Source organism: Schistocerca americana, chromosome 4 (assembly GCF_021461395.2).
Source record: "Schistocerca americana isolate TAMUIC-IGC-003095 chromosome 4, iqSchAmer2.1, whole genome shotgun sequence".
In the NCBI taxonomy this organism is placed as follows: domain Eukaryota; kingdom Metazoa; phylum Arthropoda; class Insecta; order Orthoptera; family Acrididae; genus Schistocerca; species Schistocerca americana.
The window spans coordinates 710743855-710756612 of NC_060122.1; the positions used below are offsets into that span (position 1 = coordinate 710743855).

Below are 12758 nucleotides of genomic sequence, written 5' to 3' on the forward strand. Positions count from 1 at the left end.
TTAAACCACACTGTACAACAAAAACATACAGAAAACCAGAGATTTATTTTTGTCAAATATGTCAAACTTCTTGTGAATTTTGTACAACTGCTATTCTGTGTTGTTTTAACGAGTGAATTTGTAACTTCATTGGTCCGATAAACACTCTTGTACCCTTTTCTTGTGGGAGCTCAAAGATACTGAATGTCAATGTTGTGTACTCATGTTTTCTGACAACAATTAACTCATTCATTACACATAATTGTCATTACTGCAAAACCAATTATCTTCCTCATTTCATTGTCATGAATATAATTTTCGTTGCATTTGTGTAACTTTTGTCGGCAGACAGAACCCTTCTGAGATTAAATATGCCAATCGTTTCATTATCTTACATAATTTTCCATGTACACTGATTGTCACACATCACTGAACAATGACACCACCCAATATGCTCACTGGTCTGATGTACCCCACATTTTTCTTACTAAAGGGGGTATATTTAAATATCTATAATTTTTCAGAATTATCAACTTACCTGCACCTTACAGTGTTCTGTAAAAGAAATTTTTTTCCACCAACACTGAGATGCAAGCTTGTCACTAAAATTAAATTATGTGAAGTCCAATGAAAAAATTTTTTTGTATTGTTGCTTGTTGAGAAACTTTTCATTGAAATACATCAGTATCCTTTTCTCTCACATTTCTGTGCCTTTTTAACACATTTGTGCATATTTCTGTGTGGTGTCATGCAGTTTCACATATTTTTATGTATTTTACGTATATGGACATCTTCATCCACCTTTGGGCTTATCCAGTTCCTCTCACCACCATCAACAACTATTTTGCCCATTTCTGCATCATTCCCATTTCCTTTACACCATTCTTGCCACAATGGACCTTTGATCCATCTTTCTGCATCAATTCAGAAAAGTATCCCTTTCCCTGGCTAAAACCCAGTCCAACATCCTGTTTCTCAAATGCTGCCTAAACCATGGAATCCCCCAACCATGCTGACAGTAAGGATTCTTTTCTCTGGATCCCTCCTTTCATAATGACTTACACCTTTTCAGATTCCACCAATTCCTGGCTCCCACAAACCTGGTACTTCAAAAACGCATTTCCATGGCACAGGGATCCCACAACCACCTCTGCTCCCTCTGTAAGATACTACTATTCTGCAGTCCCTGCCCCATGCATCACATCTCTGAAACTGAATGGAATCCCCCAACCATGCTGACAGTAAGGATTCTTTTCTCTGGATCCCTCCTTTCATAATGACTTACACCTTTTCAGATTCCACCAATTCCTGGCTCCCACAAACCTGGTACTTCAAAAACGCATTTCCATGGCACAGGGATCCCACAACCACCTCTGCTCCCTCTGTAAGATACTACTATTCTGCAGTCCCTGCCCCATGCATCACATCTCTGAAACTGAATTCCTTGCTTCCAGACACCACCTCCATAAGTTATTCAACCTGCTAACATTCTAGTACTGTCTCAGGACACCACTATCCAATTCCTATTGTACCCACAGTGTTCCTGCTTGTTCCCTCCCCCCTCACCAAATAGCTGGTAAACCCTGCCTAGCTGACCTTTTCAACTTGCCACATCCCAAAAACTCTCTACCAAATCCAGAGCCAAAACATTCCTGTAAAACAGTTGTTAACCTTTCCATCCAAACCCTCAGCTCCACAGAAGTTTCAGTCCTGTCCAAAGGTCTCACCTTTAGCCATACACCCAAATTTAATGTTAGACTTCTCAAAGACCTATTCTCCTTTTCCCGATCTCTGCAATGGAAGCACTTCTTTGCTGCCAATCCCTCCAGCCAAAACCATCCTAATTCCAACATTGAACCCTGCCTCTTCCAGTTCATACCACCATCCAACTGTGATCCTCCCCCTCTGCCACCTAACCACCTGTTGGTCACCTTCCAGGAATTCCTTACCCTCAATTTGGCCTCACCATCCTTACCCAGATTCCTTCCTCAGAATACTGTGACCTTCCAGTGAAAGAAAGAACAGCCATACACAAACAAAAAACAAATCCTGACTGATCATCCTACCTGCAGACAAAAGGTTCCACTACAGTTGTTATGAATTGCAGTGACTGCCTGGCAGAAGGCCTCTGTCAATTATCTGGTTTCTGGTTCTTTCAACCCCCCCCCCCCCCCCCCACCCCACCCCCAAGCCAATTACCTGACTCCTCCACCAATAAACTCTGCCACAATGATCCCATCCCAGAAGTCCAACACAACCTCCAATCCCTGCTTTAAGCCTTAGGTCCTTCCCAGAACATTTCCCTCTTCAACCCTTTGACACCCCACATATCCATCTACATGCTCTCCAAAATCCGTAAACCCAACAATCCTTGATGACCTATTGTGGCTGGTTATTGTGTCCCCACTGAAATAATTCCACAACCTCCTCCCCTTTCTCATCTCCCACCTTGTTTATTTGCAGCCCTCTGCCAATGCATCCGCCCATCTTTCCCCGCTACTCTCCTTTTTTGCTCCTTTTTCCCCACCTTCCTGTCCCACTATCTCCTGATGCTACACCTGCTGGCATTCTAGTCCCTGCACACTCTACCAGACAGCATTCATCTTTCTCTGCAGCCATACACTACTATCCCTTCCCCTTCCCCACCCCCTCCAGATTGGTGCTTGCATCTTACATGACAGTTGCATTCTGGACTGAGATGCTGGAGTTGCCAGTTGTTTGTGCGTGAGGTGTGCTTGCGTGTGTGTGCAAATGGTGTGTGTCTCTCTTTACTGATAAAGGCTGTTGCTGAAAGCTCTAAGTAAGTGTCTATTAAGTGTGCCTGTCTGCAACTTAATGTCTCTTCTTTACAGTACGTAGCATCTGTATTTTCCTACATTTTTAGTATCCAAGAAAGGCATATGTCAGGTTAAAGAAGTTTATAACCATTAAGGTCAATCTATTTCTACTGATTCAGCTACTCTTATCAGGTACCTAGTCCAGTGTCTTCTCAGATTTGTTGGTTTAACAAAGTCAAAATGGCTTTGACTCCAGCGTAACACTAGCCTGTGATGGTTCTGTTTTGTAACTTTTAATGATTGATTCCTATGTATCTTGGTGCACTGAACTTAAAAGAGACCTTAGTTCTGTTCCATAACATCAGAATTGTTTTGCAAATTGCAGTTTGCCAAATGTAGTATATATCAAAAAATATCACAAACATGATGCTTAATGACTGAGTGTAACAGGTTTGGTTCATATAAAGAGTATTATTTTGTGACTTACAATAGGAAATAACAAAATACAATAAAGAAAATATGAAACTCGTGATTCTAGTCCTTGCGTCAACATCTCTTTGGACCAGCCATGCTCTATTTCAGGACTTTCTGTGCATGTGCTCCTCTGGGATCATCTCTGTGCAAGATCCAGCAACAGGCCACTATCATTGTAGCATTCCATCTTCCTTGGTAACACTTTTCAAAGTCTTTGATATCACGATGGAATCTCTCACCCATCTCTTCACAAACAGCATCCAGATACTCAGGAATGTAGTCGAAATGTGAACAATGGAAATGAATATTCAAAGTTATAGAACAGCCTAAATTTTGGTACTTATGGAGCATAGCCTCAATGACAGACTTGAAATTTTGATCCTTTTTGTTGCACATACACTTGGTTACTGTGTCTCTTCCAATAACTTCAATTTTTATTTTTTTATTCCCCCTCCCCCAACGTCCAGACCCTTAAGACATCATCTGTTAGTTTTGCGGTTGATAAGGCTGGGAATTTTTTAGAAATATACTGAAAACCTTTACCACCTTTTGGTAAGGTTTTCACAAAACTGCTTCACCAAGCCTAATTCAATATATAGAGGTGGAAGGAGAACTTTTGTCAACTCAATGAGAGATTTCTGGAACACATTTTTTATTGCAGGTTCCAATGAAGCTTGTTGTGATCAATCTTTCTTTTTCAATGATTTTCCCTGTCATTGCCATCCCACTCATATAAGAAAACAGGAAACTTGGTGTAAATGCATTGCTATCCATCAATATTACTTTGAGATCAACACACATGATCCACTTATGAGGGTGGTTTGAAAAGTTCTCGTAATGGAACAGAAAAAAAGTACTTACAACCCCCTAAACTTTTTTCTATTTTTCAATGTAGTCTCCTTGTAGATTAATACACTTGGTCCAACGATGTTCCGGTGCCTTGATCCCATTTCAAAAATGAGTTTCCTCCAGGCCTACAAAATAGTTGTCAACTCCGACTATCAATTCTTCGTCTGAAGTGAATCTTCATCCACCAAGAAAAATTTTCAGGTTTGGGAAAAGATGGAAGTCTGGTGGAGCAACGTCAGGTGAATAAGGTGGTTGCCATGGCAACGGCACGTGTGCAAGTGCACGTCAAGAGTCGTGGCACCCATCTTGCAGATAATGTTTTCATTTCTAATTTTTAGTTAAAATGTGATATACCTTTCAGATTACATCTGTCAAGAGTGAGCAATTTCATGCACTTTCAATCGGTGATCCTCCATGACCATTTTGTGCACTTTTGCAATGATTTCTGGAGTAGTGACACATCTTGGTCCACCACTGCACAGATCATCATCTAAGCTCTCCCGACCAAATTTAAATTCATTTGTCTTCTTGGCAATAGTTGAATATGAAGGAGCAGAGCCCCCAGTGTATTCTGGAAATTGGCATGAATGTCCTTTGCTTTCATATCATTCTCTACGAAGTGATTAATCACTACTCGAATCTCCATTTTTTCCATCTTTGCAAATCACTATGCGGGAACAACAACAGAGCCACATCAACGCCACAGCTCCCTTCCAAGAGCACTGACATGGCACATGTTTACAGGCAACAATACAATGAATATCACGTGAACAACTCATCGGGCTAGCATTGACCTCTCGTGGCGATTCCGAGAACTTTTCAAACCACCCTCATCTGACCATCGTACTCAATTTTCTAGATAACAAATTGTAAATTGTCATATTGTTAAGTGTACAGAATGCCTTATAGGTGTTGACATGCACCTGTTTCTGTTATGAAGCACAGCAACTTTAAAGCTTCGCTTCAACGAATCAATTAATAGTCTCCAATCAGTGCTATCAAACAGAGTTTTAAACAGTCCACACACATAACTGCAGAATACTAAGTCTCCTTCTGCCAAAAAGTATGGAATAAAACTTTTTCTCTGTACATGAAGCACGAAAATGAAGTGCAAGAAGCAAGAAAATTCTAATCTTTAAGCCTTGAATCGAGCAATATCAAAACATTCAGTTCAGTTTGTGTAAATGATTGGGGTGGAGAATTGCCAGGTTCGTACTACTCTTCGTTATCTTCAGTTTCTTCACTTGATTCAATTCCTGAATCATCTACTTCAATTTAGCATTCTGGTAGCATAGAATGATGTTACACGTCTTTTTTGCTTTGACACCATTAACTCACCACAAATGTAACAAAACGAATCCGCAGACTTTTTACAGCTTCTTGACACTGTGTCAACACTGACAGTTGAGGTGTAGAACACATTTAATGATGAGAGTGCTGCCATCTGCCAGTTTATGATGTCAATTATTTGTCTCCAGCGTAAGCCAACAAATGGAAGCCTTTCCTATTTGTTTAAATCTCATAGTACATCTTAGATTTTTGATTTTTTTTTATATATAACACATTTTGATAATTTTCAGTAGGAAAAAATAGTCTAAATTCCTACTGAAAACATATCACAGTTGTTTCATTGGTGTCACAGAGTGGGAGGATTTGTATAACATTCTGAGAAACTGTGATTTGCAAAAAAATTCTGACATGATGGAAAAAAAACTAAGATCTTTATGGATTCAGTGCACAAAAATACACAGGAATCCATCATCATAACTTCAAAAACATCATACAACTGAAAAATGCAGGCCTGTGTAACGTATGTGTAGTTGTATTTCATATGAAAACAGGCCAACAGTCAAACAAAATTTAGTATTATTACAATATTACGAAAAGGATAGATTGCCATTCACTAAAAAGTCGAGATGTTGAGCCTTAGATACAAAGATGGGGTGGGGGGTGGGGGGAGAAGACTGCCAAATAAGTAAGCTTTCATGCAAAAAGGCCTTCACTGGAATTAGACAACATATACCCACACATTCATAGAAAAACACACACACACACACACACACACACACACACATTGTCAAAAGCTTCCTTGTTTGACAGTCTTTTTGTTGTGCCTATCTGCAACTTTGCATCTCCACCACATGGTAAGTAGCTATCTATCCTTTTCATAATACTGTCATTATTTCATCCTCGGTTTTCCATTGTTTAAAATTCGGTATTATGTTATTTTTATTCCACAAGATACTTTTGCAGAAGAGCTTCTGTAAAGTTTGGAAAGTAGGAGACGAGGCACTGTCAGAAGTAGAGCTGTGAGGACGGGGCATGAGTCGTGCTTGGGTAGCTCAGATGGTAGAGCACTTGCCCGCGAAAGGCAAAGGTCCCGAGTCCGAGTCTCGGTCCGGCACACAGTTTTAATCTGCCAGGAAGTTTCATATCAGCGCACACTCCGCTCCAGAGTGAAAATCTCATTCAAGATGTAGAATGTTAATAAGATTTCTTGTACTTAAGAAGCTTTAAGAGTTTTCACATAAAAAATTCAGAGCATTACTTTTCAGCACACCATCATACTAACAAATTCAGGTGGGTGATAGAAAAACGTAAAAGCCAAGAAGATACACAAGGACACAAATGAGTCAAGTTCATTGTTAATAGAATGAAATTTCACTTACGTATCATCAGTTTCCATATCTGCTTCCTTGGAAATCTGTGCATGGTAACTGACTACTGCAGACTCTGCACTGTTAAGCGCACTCTTCAGGCTTTCAACTGACACATACCTCCGGTAGCGTACAAAAAGGAGCAGTAACCCTAACGCTGCTAGTAGCTTTGAAGAATCCTGCACAATAATAAAATTGAATAAAAGTATATTTATACATATCTACCCCAAGAAGAGATGTGTTTGGAAAGTAAGGTTATGACATATTTCATCAACAGATAAATGCCTACTTACTCAAGAAAAGTACTTGGCATATACACAAGTATACTACCATACTACACAGGTATACTGCTGTGTTTCATGTGACCATCATTGCACTTCAAGCTTCTGTATGCTCGTGGCACACGTTCCTATTGGCTATTAACCTCCTTTGTTGAAAGTGTTTTCCTTCAAAATGGTGAAAAGGAAGAAGTTACTCTTCACTATGTCATGACTATGGAATTGGTCCCTCGTCAAGAAAAGTCAAACAGCTGCCATAGCATCACCTGCATTTTCAATTCCATTAAGTGGTGGGCTACCCAGGTTTCATCCCATTTCATAACAGAGTAAGAATTCTTCACCTGCTCCACTCAATCACCCCAAATGAAATTTCTTTTGCAATTTTCAGCTGACCCTTTTGTTGCTGCAGGTGCCTTAAAAAAGACACAGTGCCAGAGCTTTCCCCAGGTGCTGTAGACAACTTGATGTACACCGTCCATGTTTTTCAAAGTACTGTAGATACATGTAATTATGGTACAGATAGGCCCTATAAATGACAAGACACATTTAGAAGCGGTGTTACTCAGTTACCTGTGGGATGTAGATGCCATAACACATTCAACACATATCATGCGGCTTTCTTGCATAATGCCCGACTTCTGGCTGTGTTTCTGCCCTATTTACCCAGTGGCTCTTCAGAGTTTCAGTTGTTTAGCTGGAATATGTGGGGGCATTTGTTCTTGGGGTCTCCTTTTGACATTTTTGGTTTCTCTTTAAGTTTCTGGCTATTCTTCAGAACTGGCATTATTGCACAGTAGCAAATATCATAGCAATAACTAGCTTAGAAACCCAGCATTGCCTGGGTATTTGTTTAGAGCTGTGCCCCGGACTTTCTATGTGTGGAATTTATTTTTGACTTTGTATTCAATGTTTGGGATACTACGATTGGGAATATGAATGAAGAACTTATTTGCTTAATTATCACAGGGGAGAGCCATGGAGAACTGGCTGTGTGAAAAGAAACTGACACCAAGGTCCACACCCGTAACACACAGCCTCTGGCCTTGTTTATGGTCACGGCAGAACATAAACTCACTACGAATTTTACACGTTTAAAGTGAAATGGTAAACTGTCAGGAATAAGCAGGATGTGGGGTATAAAAACTCGCTAGCGTGTGCCACTTCCCATCAACATTTGCACTTCTGTACTGTTATGATGGAGGGAAGTGATGTTCTCGAGATGCAGCAAGTCTCGCTTCATTGTATAATTGAGACCACATTGTCGAGGTCTTTTAGCCATTCTGGTTTATTCAGAAAGACTGTTCCCTAGGCATTTTTATTTGTAAACAAAATGATAGCAAAATGTAGTGAGTAGGCAACCACATCACAAAGCAAACTTAATAAATTCATTTTACCTAGCAAAGAATATAACAAAAATCTACTGAAAGAAGCAAAGTAGTGCCATTAAGTTTTTAACACACAAATTGAAATCAGTATATCTGTATACTCTAGCCAAGTAAATTCAGTGCTAGTTTGTATTTGTAGGATAAGACTGTGGTGCTTAATTCTCTCACTGACATAAACTTCCGAAAATACTTCTGGCCTTGAGGCAAAAAAGACTTCCTTGGAAAGGAAGTCAAATGTAAATAAAACCTATCACAATTAGCACAGCAACACTGCCTTGTTTTTAATGCACAATGTAAAATTGGTAAATCCCGGTATTCCAGTCAAGTAAATTTGCCGTTAGTTTGTATTCACAAAGATAATATTACAGCGCTTAATTCTGTCACTGGCGTAAATTTCCAAAAACACCTCTGTCATTGAGTTAAAAAAAAACTAACAGTGCCATCTATTGGTTCTTTTGTGTGCTATGTGGTGATGACTGAACTTCCTAACTATTAAGCTGAGCAGACGAAGTTAAAATAAAACTTTAAATTATATATGTTGCCCCATGCGAAGCTCAAGTCATCCACGAAAATTTGTCTAGTAGTTTTGGATATTAGCATGTTCAGACAAACAGACGGCTGCAATAATTTTAGATAAACTTTAAATCATGATATATTTGTTTCCATGATCCAATTTTGATGAAGTAAAGCCTATACATTACCCCAAGCTACGCTCAAATTACTAGTAAAACACTATGAAAACTCGTCTAGTAGTTTAGGAGATTATAAAGTAATTGGATAGCCAAAAAATCTACTCACCAACCGGCAGCAGGAGACCACATATATAAAAAAAGGTTTCAGGTATGCAAGCATTCTTCTGGCAGAAGACTTGAACCCTAAGGAAAAGGAGTGAAGGAAAAGGGCTGGAGAGGTTTAGGACTAGCCCACTGGCTCCGGAATCTTGCATACCTAAAAGAGTTTTTTGTATGTGTGTTCTCCTGGTGAGTAGATTTTTTCTTTTTACTATCCAACTACATTATATTGTCAAAAATTGGTTATTTTCATTGTTATATTAGTTTAGGAGATTAGCATGTTCAAACAGACAGACATGAAGGTTTTATGGATTTATTATTAGTATTGATATAGATGACAGTAAGAGGGACATTTTTGTGTCACAAAATGTGATGACCTTTACAAAATCTGAAGGTGATATTCTCTATAGCCTACAGCACATCATTCTTTCCTTCCTCAAGAAGTTGTATTAATTCTTCAGAATTGAAGAGATGGTGAAACTTTCGAAAAAGGAGCAGCTTAGCAAAACGTTTATCTGAATCAATCTGCAGCGAATTTTATCTAGATCAACAGTTTTTCAATGGCACAAGCCTATTTTAGTTAAAGGACTTTATCTTTGAAACAGCTTATTCCATGCACATCAAGTAGCTTGTGGGTGTAAGTCAATGACTAACAAAGTCTGAAGCCAGGAGGGTTATGGGAACGTTCTTATATTGCAGGGAGAATCCCCCCTGCACAATTATGAAAATCTGGTGTTGGTTGGAAGGATCCGGATGGCACAGGCTGTGAAGCAGTCTTTAAAATGAAGAACATTATGTTGGGTAGCATGCTCAGCAACTATGTGGTCCAGATGTTCCTTGGCCACAGTTTGTCGGTGGCAATTCTTGCGGACAGACAGCTTGTTAGTCGTCGTGCAAATATAGAGCGCAGCACAGTGGTTGCAGCTTAGCTTGTAGATCATTGGCTAGTTTCACAAGTAGTCCTGCCTCTGATGGGATAGGTAAAGCTTGTGACTGGACTGGAGTAGGTGGTGATGGGAGGATGAATGGGACAGGTCTTGCATATAGGTCTATTACAGGGATATGAGCCATGAGGCAAGGGGTTGAGAGCATGGGTTATGTATGGATGGGTGAAGATATTGTGTAAGTTTGATGGGTGAGAAGGATAGTGGGTAGGACATTCCTCATTCCGGGGCACAACAAGAGGTACTCGGAACCCTGGCAGAGTATGTGATTCAGTTCCTCAAGCCCTGGGTGGTACCAAGTTACCAGAGGAATGTTCTTCTATGACTGGATGGGAGGGGGGGGGGGGGGGGGGGGAGACTTTGGGAGGTGAGGGCTGACTGGAGGGATAAGGCACAGGAGATCTGTTTCTGTACAAGACTGAAAGGGTAATTAAGGTCTGTGAAGGCCTCAGTGAGACCCTTTGTAAATTTCGAGAGGGACTGCTCATCACTACAGATGTGACAGCCATAGATGGTAGGCTGTATGGAAAGGACTTCTCAGTACAGAATGGGTGGCAGCTGTCAAAGTGAAGGTATTGCTGGCGGCTAGTAGGATTCATATGGCCGGAGGTACTGATGTAACCATCTTTCAGGTGGAGATCGACATCGAGGAAGATGGCTTGTTGGATTGAGGTGGAACAGGTGAAGTGAATTGGAGAGAAGACGTTTAGGTTCTGGAGGAATGTGGATAGGGTGTCCTCACTTTCGATCCAGATCACGAAGATGACTCTGAACCAGATGACGGGTTTGGGTGGTTAGAAAGGATTCCCCTGCATGGTCCATGCACAGGTTGGCATAGGATGGTGTCATGCAGGTGCCCATCATCATGCCCCAGATTTGTTTGTAGACAGTGCATTCAAAAGAGAAGTAATTGTTGGATGAAAATATAGTTGTGGCATGTAAGTAAATAACGGGTCAAGCGCCAAAAAATGAAAATTTGAGTTATAGGTGAAATTCCACTGTAACCCTAATGTCAATAACATCTATTCTGATACAAACGCCAGAACAGTGCAAACAGTATTTACAGCTGTCACAAAGTGGCATTCACATCTAACACCGACATCGATGTTCAAAGAACAAGTCATGCGCCCTCTGTTATCTGTTATTGTCTTGGCGCATACTTGCGTGAATTGTTGACAGTTGAAGTAGCTCTGTGGTTTGTTTGCAACAATAGGACACTGCTGAAGTAATTATTACAGATACATAATACACAATGTTGAAAAATGGAAAATATAACTCCACCAAAACGGAGGAAGAGAGGTGAAGGTAGTGTTCAAACTGAAAGGAAGAAATTACGCAGTGAAGGAATGGAATATACTCGAAAAGACAGCACTGTGGTTCCAGCTAAAGAGGCTCCCAAGCACCAGGTAGGCCTTGATTGCCGTTTTAATTTTAATTACAAGGGTTGGAATCTGAATAAGTTATGTTCTAGTATTTTAATGCATTTAATTTGTTATTGAAACGAATTTCGTGTGGACAAAAATCATCTTTTTGATTATGAGGTTATAGTTAACTACTTCTCCATGAACCATGAACCATGGACCTTGACATTGGTGGGGAGGCTTGTGTGCCTCAGCGACACAGATGGCCATACCGTAGGTGCAACCACAATGGAGGGGTATCTGTTGAGAGGCCAGACAAACGTGTGGTTCCTGAAGAGAGGCAGCGGCCTTTTCAGTAGTTGCAGGGGCAACAGTCTGGATGATTGACTGACCTGGCCTTGCAACATTAACCAAAACGGCCTTGCTGTGCTGGTACTGCGAACGGCTGAAAGCAATGGGAAACTACGGCCGTAATTTTTCCCGAGGGCATGCAGTTTTACTGTATGGATAAATGATGATGGCGTCCTCTTGGGTAAAATATTCCAGAGGTAAAATAGTCCCCCATTCGGATCTCCGGGCGGGGACTACTCAGGAGGACGTCGTTATCAGGAAAAAGCAAACTGGCATTCAACGAATCGGAGTGTGGAATGTCAGATCCCTTAACCGGGCAGGTAGATTAGAAAATTTAAAAAGGGAAATGGATAGGTTAAAGTTAGATATAGTGGGAATTAGTGAAGTTCGGTGGCAGGAGGAACAAGACTTCTGGTCAGGTGAATACAGGGTTATAAATACAAAATCAAATAGGGGTATTGCAGGAGTAGGTTTAATAATGAATAAAAAAATAGGAGTGCGGGCAAGCTACTACAAACAGCATAGTGAACGCATTATTGTGGCCAAGATAGACACGAAGCCCACGCCTACTACAGTAGTACAAGTTTATATGTCAACTAGCTCTGCAGATGACGAAGAAATTGAAGAAATGTATGATGAAATAAAAGAAATTATTCAGGTAGTGAAGGGAGACGAAAATTTAATAGTCATGGGTGACTGGAATTCGAGAGTAGGAAAAGGGAGAGAAGGAAACATAGTAGGTGAATATGGATTGGGGCTAAGAAATGAAAGAGGAAGCCGCCTGGTAGAGTTTTGCACAGAGCATAACTTAATCATAGCTAACACTTGGTTCAAGAACCATGAAAGAAGGTTGTATACATGGAAGAATCCTGGAGATCAGATAGATTATATAATGGTAAGAGAGAAATTTAT

General features: G+C 40.3%; 1 protein-coding gene across 2 annotated transcripts in view; it reads right to left on the reverse strand.

Moving 5' to 3' along the window:
- The window catches only part of LOC124612601 (condensin-2 complex subunit G2-like), a 287500-nt gene that overhangs the window by 44714 nt on the left and 230028 nt on the right, over positions 1-12758 (reverse strand). For both annotated transcript variants that reach the window (XM_047140891.1, XM_047140890.1), the window contains exon 21: positions 6749-6915. In XM_047140891.1, coding sequence (XP_046996847.1) covers positions 6749-6915 — 167 coding nt within the window. The remainder of the gene's footprint in view (positions 1-6748; positions 6916-12758) is intronic.